Consider the following 14,632-nt stretch of genomic DNA (forward strand, 5'->3'; position numbering starts at 1 on the left):
GGATCACACGCTGTCAATGGAGTGGCTGAGACCCACTCTGACATGGTGAAGAACACTGTGTGAGTACAGCGTGCGTGCGTGCATGCGTATGTGTGTGGGAGCTTTATTTGTCCTGGCTGAGGGGAGTGATAAAAGGAACTTGCGCTAATTTTGGTCAGCTGCCATATCTTCCCTTTAGAGCGATCCTCAGCTCACCCTCAGCTTGTCCTTGAGCAAGACACTGAAGTAAACCTTTTAACTGCTCCCATGAGCAGGTTCTTAAAATATGGGTTCTTAAAAACCTTCAGTTCGATCAATGCCCACTGCCCAGGTAATCATCTATGCAGCATTTTCTATGCATATGTGAGTAATAGAACACTGACTAAATGATGTATTGTACTGTATATGCTATCTGTACATGTTTGTGTTTGTTTTCCAGATTCAAGAATTTCTATGAGGTTGAACCAGAGAAATTTCAGAATATAACCAATGGTATCACACCTCGACGATGGTTACTGCTCTGTAACCCTGGACTGGCCGCTATCATAGCTGAGGTACTACTACTACTACCATTACCAGTAAGACGCCCCAAAGGGCGAGGTCGCACTGAAACAACAGAGCTCCTTAATACGGCACAGTTAAGAAGCAGGAGTTAGGCCCAGGCCGTAGCGTAACGGTCTGGGCACCGGACTGGTAATCCAGTCGCAGTGTGCCGCGGGTTCGACTCCCGGACCCGACACGGCCTTTACTGCATGTCATCCCCCCATCTCTCTCCCGTTTCCTGTCAGCCTACTGTCTGTCCCTTCAAAAATCAATAAAAGGCGTAAGCCGCAAAAAAATATCTTAAAAAAAAAAAAAAAAAGAAGCAGGAGTTAAACTGTTAATATGGTGTCAGTGAGGTCAGATGTAGAGTTGCTGGCCGGCCCCATATATGCAGATCTAGTATTGTCAAACCATGTATGGCTATACAGGGTTTGATGAGGTCAGTGTTGTGATCTTCATATATGGAGATCCAGGTGATGATGGTCAGCTCCATGTGTTGTACCAACTTGGTTCATTTGCAAGTGTGACTTGTGTCGCGGCAACCACACTGGTTATCGTGAGACTGTCACAATATGGCCATATATTGATATTCCCATATATTTCTCCTGTTTTTCATTGACCAAAAAATGCACAATGAAAAACAGGCATGGCCAGGGTTCATGGCCATATATAGCGTGTCTTGAGTGTAGAGGGTTTGATGATGTCAGATCGCCGTGATCTTCATATATGGAGACGGCCATATATGGAGCGTGTCACGAGGCGTGACGGACCGAGAACCTTCAGGAGCGTGTCATGAGGCGCCGTGATCTTCATATATGGAGACTGCCATATAAGGACCGTGTCGCGAGGCGTGATGTCACAAGGTGCGATGGACCGACAATCAGGCGTGAGTGACGGAGCGACGGAAGGGGTTTTCAGGTTTTCATAGTAATCTGCGACTGCTGGCTGTAATTGTCTGGATTAAAAAAAAAGTGATTACATTTGTGTTTTAGAAATGTAATGAATAGTTGTCAACAGTTAGTTCATCTGCAGCAGGAAAGACAACCAGGGTCTCAAGTCAGTAAAAAGTCTTAGTGGTGATGATGCAGATGTTTCGGTAATTTCATTGGCTGACTGGAAATGCCACGAACTTAGCGCAAAGACAATACTAGAAGACTATGTATTTTCTCTCAATTCTTACTCTCTTTTTTTCTCCTCTCTTTTTTTCATCCGGCACTTTGGGCCCTTTACCACTTGAGCCGATGGGCTCAAGCCCATTTGTTAAAACAGCCCTGAGTACAACTCCTAGTAGTACTAATACTGATTGGTGTATATTTGTGTTCTAGAAAATCGGGGAGGACTTCCTGACAGACATGTTGCATGTGAAGAAGCTGATAGACTTCATCGATGACGATGTTTTCATCAGAGACGTGGCCAATGTTAAACGGGTACAGACCTCATCTGTCTGTCTATGTATCTGTCTATCTGTGTATCTGTCAATGTGTGTATCTGTCAATGTGTGCAGTAACAGCTAGCCTAAGCTCGAAAAAGGCCAAATCTAATATTTGCTTCCAGTTCACTTCCATTCTATGCAAGCGAAGGGGCTGAGATTCTGGCGGCAATGAAATGTTTGATACAGATTTCACATCGGCAGGTATTGGCTGCTCTCTGCATTTGTGCATATGTGACTGTAATTTATACTCCATAGTTAGACACAATCTGTTCTTGTGAGCAAGCAACAACGTTGTTGCTTTACAATAGCATTTCGAGTCTGCTCGAGTTTGTTCTATTGTATTGTTTTGTGTTACCAGGAGAACAAGCGGAAGTTTGCAGCGTACCTGGAAAAAACATACCAGGTGAAGATAAATCCAGAATCTATCTTCGATGTTCAGGTGAAGAGGATCCACGAGCACAAGAGACAGCTGCTCAACTGTCTGCACGTCATCACCCTGTACAACCGTAAGGCTGACACTGTGTTCTGGAGCAAGGCATCCTTTCCTACTCTAAGCCACTCACAGAGAGACATTGAACCGTACTGGTTTTATAGTGATTTTTTTGGGTTGCATTTACTAAGCTCTATTAAGCATTTCCAACTACTAGGTTGACATAAACTGCAATACATTTGTAAAATACACCCCACCAAAGAAAAACAACTGGGCTACAGGAACCCATAAGGACAAACTGTGTTCAAAGGGCATTTCTTCTCACTTGGACCTATATTTAGGTTATGTGGTAGCACGTACAACTTTTTTGTTATTCATTTAAAACGTTTTTAAACTTTGCACTATTTCACCATAATGCCAGTCGAGACAATTTGGCATAGAACTGGACCTACCGTATTATGGAGGACGGGCAGCACAGCAGAGTGGCCCCTAATAATTAACATGCTTCCATTGTTGTCTTTCAGGCATCAAGAAAGATCCCAGTAAACACTTTGTGCCCAGGACGGTACTGATTGGAGGAAAGGTACACACACGTTAATGACAAAGAGCTACCAAGAAAAACCAAATGTATAAAATCTAAACAAATTACTCTCTATACTACCATTTCATTTAATACTACCAGTGCTTCCTCCTCTGATCCAAACAGGCAACCCCAGGCTGCCGCATGGCCAAGATGACCATTAAGTTGATCACGTCAGTGGCTGAGGTGGTGAACAACGACCCCACGGTGGGAAACAGACTGAAGGTCATCTACTTGGAGAACTACAGGGTGTCTCTGGCTGAGAAAGGTGCTCAGATCAGTGGATGGGAGGATAGGAGAGCTCTGTCGTCTCTGTCGGGTGGAAACCTCATACTGTATGTCCAAAACTGTTACTTTATAGGATTCTAATTCAAAAAGAGATCTACAAGCTCAGCTTGTGGATCTGCTATTTGTGATACCTTTGTGTGCTGCTGTAGGTATGATAAAGTAGAGCATTAATCAATACAAAAGAGGTTTCTAACTTTCTGCCCGACGGCAACAATATTTTGTACACAATCACACAGATACCGCATTGACCTCTGCTGTTCATTGGAGCCAATGTGGTTGACATATTGACACTGCGATGACGTGCCGCCTAATGCAGTGGTTCCCAAACACTTTAGCTCAAGACCCAAAAAGGAAATTACCGTAGATGTCTCCCCAGGGCCCAAACTAGTGACAATATCCGATCTACAAGTTCACACCGTGGCGCAACCACATATCGATCTCGTCTGATCAGTGGCGTATCCAGGAATGACGTTTTGGGCAGGCAGGATGTGTTAATTGTCGTCTCCCCGCGCACAATCGTAGCACTAAAGGTTTTCAAAGAGATATACCTGCCAGACAGTAGGATACAAAGGCTGAAATGCATGCATTTACATTCCAATGGGTGATTGAGGGTCGCGCTCTACCGCAACGGCCAATCAGCTGTCCATTAATAGTTCTCAGGTCTTGTTTTTGTCCTCTTTTTGTATGGATTTTGGCCAGGCCAGAAATGGATTTGGCCAGGCGGACGCCTGCCCTCGCCTTATTGTAGATACACCTCCGCTTCTTCTCACTTGAGTGTGCAGTTTCTCCGGGAGGGCGCGTAACGCGTAACAGAGGAACGTGCCATCACTCCAAATGTTGCGTCCCACTGACAAGGTGCATGGGAATGATGGGATCACGGCCTGTTGTGTTTCTCGGAGCGCCCATAGCCAAGCTGGAGGCACCATGGAGGAATCTAACCCCAGTCCTCGTGTGTTTGTGTGGTGTGGTGTAGGTCTGTATAATTAACCCGGTATCATGTGTATACTGTTCCCAGTGATCCCAGCAGCAGACCTGTCTGAGCAGATCTCCACGGCTGGCACAGAGGCTTCTGGGACAGGAAACATGAAGTTCATGCTGAACGGAGCTCTGACCATCGGCACCATGTACGGAGCCAACGTGGAGATGGCAGAAGAAGCCGGGGAGGAGAACCTCTTCATCTTCGGTATGAGGGTGAAGGATGTGGACGAGATGGACCAGGACGGGTGAGAAGATTCATCTGCTTCTAAGTTCTGGGCATTTTTTTTTTTTTTAAGATATTTTTTTGCGGCTTACGCCTTTTATTGATTTTTTAAGGGATAGATAGTAGGCTGACAGGAAACGGGAGAGAGATGGGGGATGACATGCGGTAAAGGCCGTGTCGGGTCCGGGAGTCGAACCCGCGGCACACCGCGACTGGATCACCAGTCCGGTGCCCAGACCGTTACGCCACGGCCTGGGCCAGTTCTGGGCAATTTTGTCAATAATTATTTTTGTCTGATTGAACACTGTTGTATTTAGTATTTAGATAATACATTAAAGGTATATTCAGTGATTTCACTTAATTCAAATATCACTTATTTTTTTGTTTTGTTGTGATAATCCTCCCTACTATAGAGTGTGCTGGCCATATAAGGAGTTCCTCCCTGTCCCCAGTTAACCCCTGGGGGTCAAAAAACCTTAGGTTTCGTTTTTGACTCTCTATCCTGATTGGACGAAAGGCTGGGTCCCACAGCCAAAAACGAAACCTAAGGTTTTTTGAGTGAAATCACTGAATATACCTTTAAGTATAAAATGGCCATTGGTCTTGAAATTATATTAATACCTACTGTAGCAGTCAAAAACATTACATTTTATAATATGGAACAAATGAAAAGCATTCAGATATCAGCAAACTGAAGTTATGTTTTACAAGTTACTGGGTGTGTAGTTTTTTCTTAATCAGCAATGATGATGCTAATGTCCTAAAGAATATGAACGTGTGTGTGTGTGTGTGTGTGTGTGTGTGTGTGTGTGTGTGTGTGTGTGTGTGTGTGTGTGTGTGTGTGTGCACGTGTGCTCCAGGTACAATGCCAGAGAGTACTATGACAGTCTCCCAGAGCTGAGGCAGGTCATGGATCAGATTGAGAGCGGATGCTTCAGTCCCTTGCAGCCTGATCTCTTTCAAGACATCGTCGACATGTTAATGAATCACGACTGGTAAGAACAGGAGGGAGGGGCTGGACGTAATCAGGGGTGTCAAAAAATTAGAGCTGGGACTCGATTAAAAAAATTAATCTAATTAATCAGAGGCTTTGCGATTAATTAATCTAGATTAATCGCATTTTAATCGCATATCATTATTTGACCCGAGAACAGTGAGAAAGCAATTTTTTCAAATGGATTTTGGTATACTAGTGAATCAATGAATAGTGAATACATAAGTTTAAGCAATAAAACATTATTTTTGTAGTAATAGGGGTAATAATTCTTTATTGAATAATTGCACACAACTGTGCTGTAATCCACGCTACCATCGGATAGCCTTTTAAATCCTATTTCCAATCCACGGGGACAAGCAAAGTGATCTCAGCGGCTTCCCCCAGTCTGGTGCTGATGTTTTGCCCCATTTTCCCCTTTCCCGGACACTTTAAATAAAAGACAATTTAAGTTTATGTTGAAGCCGACTCTGAGCCTCTTATTTTATTGTGAATCTGTCAATGCTGGACAGAGGCTGCCCGCATTCTCCACCATACAGTATGTGGCAACCCAGGGGAGAATAGGTACAGATTCACAATAAAATAAGAGGCTCAGAGTCAGCTTCAACATAAACTTAAATTGTCTTTTATTTAAAGTGTACGGGAAAGGGGAAAATGGGGCAAAACATCAACAAAGGGTTCCTCTTGTCAGGGGCTTAGGCTTCTAGTCACTTGCAGTCCTGTGGGTAGAGCAGAGAGAGAGCCAGTGACTATTTTAGTTGGGGGAGAGTGCTGTAGGCTCTCCAGTTCAGTTGGCCTAGGAGGGAGGGAGAGAGAACGAGACCAGGTGAGCCACAATACACGCACAGCACATCCAAGTGGGTCCAAAGGTTTGATTTAGTCTTGTACTCACTTGAGAGATCTCCCTCATACCAGCCTCCTCATGAACAGAGAGATTCCTCCTTTCTCACTCCTCCATTAGTTCACACTGACTCACCAGACAGCTTGGGCGTCGGCTCTTTAACAGCTTCTGGTGATTGCCTTACTGGCTGCAGGTTCGTCCATGTCCAGGCTCCCATTGGCTGCAATACCTGTACAGGGTGATATACTCCCTCTATCACCTCCCCCAGCCTCATTCTGTGGGGAATAGGCCTGGCTGTTTCCCCTGGTTTGCCACAATATATTCACTGATGCCCGTTAGGGCATCAGTGAATATAGTGTGTGTGAAAAATACCCCTTCAAGTCCAGTCAAATGTTAGAATATGGACATTTGTGTGTGCTCTGATACTCCCTCTCTGCAGGTTCAAGGTGTTCGCTGACTACGAGGCGTACATCCACAGCCAGGAGAAAGTCATTGAGCTGTACAAGGTACTGACTGGGAAACATTTAGGAATCATTTACATTTTTTCTCTCGAGGTCACGTTGAGATTAACCCATTTTGAGCGGGAACCTCTTTTGGTGGCTACATACATTATGTTATAATTTAGCTATTGAAAAATAGCAGATTTTTGTCCTTACACACATGGAGACGTAATGAGTTAACTCTCCAACATCCTGTGTCCGTCCTCACCAGGACCCCAAGGCATGGACCCGCAAGGTGATCAGGAACATTGCAGCTTCGGGGAAGTTTTCCAGTGACCGGACTATCTCCCAGTATGCCTCAAAGATCTGGGGGGTGGAGCCTCGTAACATCAAAATCCCGCTCCCTAGCAAACCGCTGTTTGAGTCCTGCGAGGTATTTACATTTGATCATTCGATGATAGAGCTGCCTCAGCTGGGTGATATCATTCATGATGTTGCGTAAAACATTAAAAGAAATATATTTAAATAATAAATATTACATTCCAATGTTTCTTGTGTATTGCTGAAGATGACCATCAAGCTGACTAAAGAGCCTGATTCCAAGGACTCTGAAAACTCTGGGTGAGTTGCCAAAGCATAATTGTACAAATAGATTTAACCTGGCAATCCGAACAGCCCAATATACACCCAATTTGACCCAAACACTGCTGGTGCTTCCCACAATAGAAAGTAGATACAGCAGGCTATGCATCAGTAATGGTTTTGACCCAAACACTGCTGGTGCTTCCCAGTTCCCACAATAGAAAGTAGATACAGCAGGATATGCATCAGTAATGGTTTTGACCCAAACACTGCTGGTGCTTCCCACAATAGAAAGTAGATACAGTGGCTATGCATCAGTAATGTAGATACAGTAGTAGATACAGCAGGCTGTGCATCAGTAATGGTTTTGCCAGCTCTTGTGCTAGTTACCGCATTCCCTAGATTTATTGTCGCAAAGGAGTAAAATAGTGAAATTATTGCAAACTACCCACAAATTGCAAATGTATTTTTTTAAATAGGAATGATTAAGAATAGGAGTAAAAATATACAAAAGATTCGTAATAAAAGTTCCTCTGTCTCACAATCGCAGCTCGCCTCACGCTGCTAAGGGGAGCAGCAGAAGCAAGAGGAGCATTGAGGAGGAAGCAGGGCAAGTGCTACTGATGGAGGGGGAGCTGACCAGGAAGAAGAAGGAGCTGGATGAGCTGAACCAGGTGATCGCCTACAAGAAGGCCTTGGTGGAGCCCCTAGACCCCAGGGCAGCAGAGCCAGGCGAGCCGAGTACCTGGATCGACTACGGCCATGGGCGGCAGCCTGCTAAGCAGGTCCGGTCCGTTCCGAAGAAACGTTTCGATAGTCCTTATGGCCGGTACCCCCCATCCTCTCCGGACCCTAGGAGACCCTACAATGAGCTGGACGGACACCATTATAATGATCCATACAGCGGCCCCTACCGCTACATGGATCGTCCCTCTTCTTACGAACACAACTTTGACACCCGATTATATGGCGATCGTCCCCATGGCCCCCGCCCCTATAGCAAGCAACCCTATGCTGCCAGCTGCTCGTACACCATCCCGTACGCTTATGAAGATCCCTACGAAGACCAGCATTGCGATCACCTGGATGGTGATCAGCCCAATCTTGACAGTCCACCTCCTCTTGCTTCGGAGCTGCACCAAGATCCCCCTCCCCCTGAGCCTGCTCTCCCTCCTCAAGCCAGACAGTCTTCTGTCCTCACCTCGTCCATCTCCACTGAACCTCCATCCAGCTCCTCCTGCCCTCACGATGCTGTACCTCAGTTCAGCCAACAGTCTCCCAAAGAACCTCCCCCTAGGAGCCACGCCCGCAAACCTCTCAGCCCTCCCCGGCGTCAACTGAACGCCGGTCAGTCATCCGCTGGTCAAGCGGCATCCTTTGAGCCATTCATTGACAGCGCAAGTCCCATGATGTCTGACAACGACCTTCTGCCCCCTGAACGGGCCAAATCTACCAAAAGAGTTCGGTTCAGTGTACCAGCGGACCTGGTCTCCGGTCTGCAGGGCTCGGCAAACATTGAAGATGACGACATAGAGGCCGAACAGAAAGAAGAGGTAGGACTTGAGGAGTAGTAACGTCATTTAGCGTTGTCCAAAGGAAATTTGAGTTGATGAGTTGGAACAACTGAGGTTCGGGAGGTTTGGCCAAGCAGAAGACAACCCACCTGCCACTGCCAACTCCACCCTTGCCAACCACTCACCCACCTCCAACCAGCCTGGCCACTCCTACCTCGCCCATCACCGGGGTGTTTAAACTCAAGTGTAAAAAATGCCAGTGTGCTAGTTTCCAGTAACCCTCCCTCCCTCACTTTTCTCCCATACTCCTATCTTCTCTGCAGGTTCCAGAGGGGGTTTCTACTATATCGCTCAGGCTCAAGCCTCGACCCCTAAGCCAAAGTATCTGGGTCCGCCCCCTCGAACTCCTGATCCCACTGTTACTCACTAAAAACGTATAGGAAGCAGTGAGCACATTTAAAATTAGCTATAGAGTAGAATAATAACCCATTAAAACCGGGAAAGCATTTTTTTTGCATTTGCTATTCAAAAATAGCAGATGCACAACCTCGCAGCTTGTGCATCTGCTATTTTTGAACATTCTTGAAAATCTTGAAAGTGTGAGACCTGCTGATTTAAAAGGCATTTGTAGAATCGGCCACAGGTCTTACACCACTGTACGACCAATATGGTTGTGTGTGTGTGTGTGTGTGTGTGTGTGTGTGTGTGTGTGTGTGTGTGTGTGTGTGTGTGTGTGTGTGTGTGTGTGTGTGTGTGTGTGTGTGTGTGTGTGTGTGTGTGTGTGTTGCAGCTGGACCAATCCAACCAGAGTCAGCAGACCAAGGAAACAGTGGGTTGCAGAAACAAGGATAATAACATTATCCCGCTACAGTACCAATACAGAGGTACAAAAACAAGAAACAAATAGTTATTATATAGAAAAATGACACTTAAAAAATGACATATTTTAAATTATTCTTTTTACTTCATATGATGACACAAGTAATCTAAATATACTTTAATTGTTGATTGTGTTTTCTTTATTGTGGTCTACCTGAATAGACTGACACAACCCTAGCTAGGCAGCCTGTGTAATTGATATGAATTTATTAGTGAATAAATGTTTCCCCGTTGTATGGGAAAATGCGACATCTCACATTGAAGTATTTTACTTTCTGAAACCATAATTTACCACATTTGGAAGAGAGGTTCACAGTACAATGACCTATGCAGGTGAGAGGTTCACAGTACAATGACCTATGCAGGTGAGAGGTTCACAGTACAATGACCTATGCAGGTGAGAGGTTCACAGTACAATGACCTATGCAGGTGAGAGGTTCACAGTACAATGACCTATTCAGGAAGACATTGGCCTCATGGTGGCGATATATCCGCCCACTGGTTTTCGGCCTTTAACTCTTGAACCATAGGTCATAGAATCAAATTTGTATTTCCCCTGGATTCCTTGTGTCATCATGACGCAACTCCCTTTAAGACCACAGCCATTTGTGTCTGCCTAGATTTTCCGCCATTTGGGATTTTCTTCAAAAGGTACACTTTTTGCTCCACATCTCACGCAAATTGGTACACTTGATGTGATAAACATATTTAGGCAGAATGTAATGGTCTCTCTACCGTTCGTCTGTAATAGTGTGGAAAAATCTGAATCGCATGTCGCGTAAGCCTCCGACGCCATTCCTCTCAAGGCCTATTCATAGTCTGGATTTTCGGTGGTAAGGTGACCACCGCTCCGGTGGTGAGCTGACCACCGGAGCTGAAATAACGTTGAGCGGTGGTGAGTAAAAACAGAGCGAAGGGCTGGAGCGGTGGCGGTGGTTTGCTCTTCACCGCGGCTCGTGACGTCATGTTGTAGTTCGGTGGTCACCCCACCACCGTAAATCCAGACTATGTATGAGCCTTCAGCATATTCCTCGGGTCACCATACGTGTAATTTTCCCAAATTGCGCCCTTCTACTTATTACTTAAAAAAATATTTTAAATTAATATTTCTTTCCCAGTGAAAATCTATTTTTATTGAACCTGTGTTTATGCTTCTGGTGGCTGGAATCCACTGGATTAAACGCAAGACTTAGCTAAACATCCCTTCCTATAAAAAAGCATGCGCTTTGTGACCTACACAATGTAGCTTAATACACAGTGTCTTCTCTTTTGACCTCAGTAGCACCGAGTGAGTCATTTTATCTCATGCTGGTTTAAGCCTACGTGGTTCACCGGTTGCGCACCCGTGTTTGGATGTACCTACCACTCCCCAGCATTAGACGAAAGCCCTGCAGACCCAGACCTGTGGGATATCCTGTCAGAGACAGAGGATGGCGCTACAGGGGCCCTTCAGGGTCTCCACTCTTCACCATCAGCTTCACCTCCTCCTGGCAGGCCTGCTTGGTCTCAGCTTGATGATGAGGCCAGCGCCCAAGACCCTGATCAAGGATGCATCCAGTACCCCTCAGCTTCTACCCCTTTCCGGAGGCCTCAGAGGGTCCGCAGACCCCCGGACATGTTTGGTGATTGGTTGACCTGTGGTGAGATCATTGTTCCTGAAACAGGGTAAGAATGAGCCCTGATCTCACCAGGAGTGGCGGTAGTCGACTCCACCCTTTAAAAAACGAGAGAGACATTTAATGTTGAATGTATATTTTCCTGTTGTCACTATTTACTATTTTTATATATTTACTATTTCACATGGCATTTATCCTGTCTTGGTACCATATGAATGTAAACATTGAGTACAAGGTGATGACAGTTGGCACCTGTATTCAATTGCACAATTTGCACTTGATTATATCATGCATATATACCTCACTTCTTGTTAACTTGTCACAATGCTGAGGAAGGCCCAGCAGGCCAAAACACATCAGAGGTAAATAAACCATGTGAAAAGGACATTATTTCTTGTGTGCTGGCTATTCCTTCATTAGTATTCGTAACATGCCAATAGTTGTTCTTTGTCTGAATCACATTCATTCAATGTATCAAAATAACCTGCTGAGGAAAGAATTGGTATTGGTGATCTGGAACAGCTAATGTTGTTGTAGAACATGGTTGTTAATAAAGTGGTTCCTAAAGTATTCTTTCATTTTGTTGAAGTGATGTTGAGTATTTGTTCCATGAGTACAATGTGACAGCAAATAAACAACAGCCACAAAAAAATGCTCATTTAATACTGAAGAAAAATGTGTACTTTCTTCTATTCCCTGAGCTATCTAAACGGGTGGGCAGCACTGACCAGGAAGGGCCCACTCACAACGCATCTGAAATGCATCCATTTCAACGGCATGTTGTCTTGCATGGCTGTGGGCAGTTCCGGCATGAGTGGCAGTTTTCTGGTATTCACTATAGCTACATTTAGGTTTCCACAGCAGGGTCAAATGTCTGAATAATCTCTGTCCTAAAGTCAAATCACAGTATGACTCGCAGTATGACTCTCACTTCCGTTAGCTCTTTGGTTTAAATTCCCAAAAGATAACACGATTCAGAAAGAATGGTTATTTCAGGTCCTCTGATGGGTTTAGTACATTGTTATCCACTAAACCAGTGGTTCTCAAAAAATGTCATGTGAAAGACCCCCACATTGTTTAAGATTTTGTGCATTAGAGATTTGTTGTAGTTTTAAATGTATTCTTCTGATATATTATAGAAAGATGTTTCTGAACAAAAGAAAAAAACAGCAGATTTACAGTACAAGATCACAGCGCATCGCACCGTGTTGTGACCTTGTAGAGTGGATATTTTCAGCCTAAATATAATATAAAATAGGGTTAAAGTGGTTCAATAGATTTTGATGCTACTGTATTAACTTAACTTAACCGACTTTGAGAAACACTGCACTAAACCACTTATAAATAAGGAACCTCATCAGTGTATTTTAGATGTGTTTTTGGTGTTTATTGTAATGTTTATCCTGGCATTGTTCACAGTATTTATCCTGATGTCAAGGACACAACACAAATGTTGGGTCTGGGTTGAACCCAAACCAGTTAAGAGCAACTCTCTTGAAAACAGAGTGGTTACAAAAAAGGCTACAAAACTAAAAAAGTATTATCACTCCAAGAGGCTTTATAACTCACACCTCGTCCTGTCAACTTCCCCTATAGGCAATCCCCTGAGGAATGTGTGGGTCTGTGGCCACTTGCTCGTGGACAAGGCCCATGTCAGGGCCACGTCCCTGGCCCCGGAGGAGGGTATGCAGCTGGGCATGGACCCCAACAACGTGGCCATCCGGTGGAAGAGCCATCTGGGCATGACCTGGCCCCAGCTTCTGCCCCTGCTCCACCAACTGAAGGAGACATGGCCCAATCCTGACATGCTGATCATTCACCTGGGCGGCAACGACCTGAGCACGGACAGCCCCACGGATCTCCTGGCCTCAATGAAGAATGACCTGACCTCCATGAGGAGCATCTTCCCACAGTGTCTGCTGGTGTGGTCCAACATTCTGCCTCGCATGGTGTGGGACCACTCCTCGCCCGAGGGCAACGAGATGGAGCTGGTCAGAACCACAGTGAACCGTCGCATCCACAGCATCATCACAGAGCTTGGCGGGACCACTCTGGCCCATGACAACATCTGGTGCGGGTCCAACAAAGAGCTGTATTGTCCTAATGGGGTACACCTGTCGTTGAAGGGAATCGATGTGTTCAACTTAAACCTGCAGGGTTTTCTGGAGAAGTGGGAGATGGAGGTGAACGACAAGAGGCAACCATTGTCTTGACTTCGTCTGTCGGGCAGTAAATTTGTATCTCTGCATTTAATCTTTTTCATAAATGACTGTTTATTTCTATTCACTGTTTATTTCTATTCTTTGCTAAATGGCTAGGGCTCGATAAGCATTATGCTCCTCCCTGTCCCCTTTTCCAGCATCTTGGACTCTTTATTGAAGTTGGTACAACGCATGTTCAGGAGGAAGACCGTGCCTTCTATGATAAATCGTTTACTAACATAACCATGGTAACCATCCAGTACCCCCCATCGACTATCTACCATGGTAACTGATAGCATTCCACCCAAACCCCTCCCCTTCTCCACGTATTTATACCTGCACGTCTACCTGCCATTTCGTGCTTCGTTCTTCGTATGACTCACGTCACGTATCTCGCAGTCACACAGGCCGCTTCCGTGTTTGCCCCTCCGCGGCCCCGCCGAATCGCCGTCCGATTTAAAAAGTTATCATTACTTACCCACAACTTAAGTTACCTCGCCACCACGGACGGACCACACTATCAGCACCGTTCCACGTCGGAGAAACCTCGGACAGACGCCACTAACGCCAGCCAGGAGCCAGCCACGACGTTCCTGTATTCCAGCGTCTACACGCCGCCATCAACCGCTTCCTCATCGATCTCGTTCATGCCGTCTCACTGAACGGCGCCGTTCAGTTCGACTCGCGGGACACAAATGACAACACCACCGCGATCCGAGAAATCAACTCTTCCCCCCCGCCGCAACTTCAAACCGGCACACTTCAAGGTCGCCACGGACCCGTCACCTTCACCGATTCGACGACGTCACTCCCAGATGCCGCGCCGAACTTGGCCGAGCTTCACACCCGCCCCACGGCCCCACCAAGCAACTACAACACACAAAGCTAAGTTTCCTTCAACATCCGACAATAATATCAAAAGTTTACTACTACACTGAGTAACCACATTTTTGATGATCGAACATGGACCCTGTTGTAAACAAGCGTAATGCTTAATTGGGTCGTCCACTCACAGTTGACAGTCCTCGTATTGAGTTCGTGCCTGAAGTGTACCGTAATTCTGCAGGCTGTTAATGGATATTCAATGAATCAATCAATGCATTCAATTCAAT

The 14,632-nt window shown here is 45.4% G+C and overlaps 1 protein-coding gene across 1 annotated transcript in view; it reads left to right on the forward strand.

Moving 5' to 3' along the window:
• LOC310873404 (glycogen phosphorylase, brain form-like) overlaps positions 1-14,409 on the forward strand; it is a gene marked incomplete at both ends in the record, with an annotated part of 20,575 nt that extends 6,166 nt beyond the window's left edge. The window contains 16 exons of the mRNA XM_083785774.1: positions 1-59; positions 419-533; positions 1,848-1,949; positions 2,313-2,460; positions 2,909-2,967; positions 3,091-3,232; positions 4,268-4,475; positions 5,314-5,448; positions 6,728-6,794; positions 7,000-7,161; positions 7,297-7,349; positions 7,861-8,863; positions 9,148-9,205; positions 11,077-11,343; positions 12,916-13,502; positions 14,125-14,409. The exon at positions 1-59 is cut by the window's left edge and continues 99 nt beyond it. Of these exons, the coding sequence (XP_083641900.1) occupies positions 1-59; positions 419-533; positions 1,848-1,949; positions 2,313-2,460; positions 2,909-2,967; positions 3,091-3,232; positions 4,268-4,475; positions 5,314-5,448; positions 6,728-6,794; positions 7,000-7,161; positions 7,297-7,349; positions 7,861-8,863; positions 9,148-9,205; positions 11,077-11,343; positions 12,916-13,502; positions 14,125-14,409 (3,450 nt within the window). The remainder of the gene's footprint in view (positions 60-418; positions 534-1,847; positions 1,950-2,312; positions 2,461-2,908; positions 2,968-3,090; positions 3,233-4,267; positions 4,476-5,313; positions 5,449-6,727; positions 6,795-6,999; positions 7,162-7,296; positions 7,350-7,860; positions 8,864-9,147; positions 9,206-11,076; positions 11,344-12,915; positions 13,503-14,124) is intronic.
• Between the last annotated feature and the right edge of the window lie 223 nt (positions 14,410-14,632).

The sequence above is a fragment of the Protomyctophum parallelum genome (genome assembly GCF_964188405.1).
Source record: "Protomyctophum parallelum genome assembly, chromosome: 16".
Classification (NCBI taxonomy): Eukaryota; Metazoa; Chordata; class Actinopteri; order Myctophiformes; family Myctophidae; genus Protomyctophum; species Protomyctophum parallelum.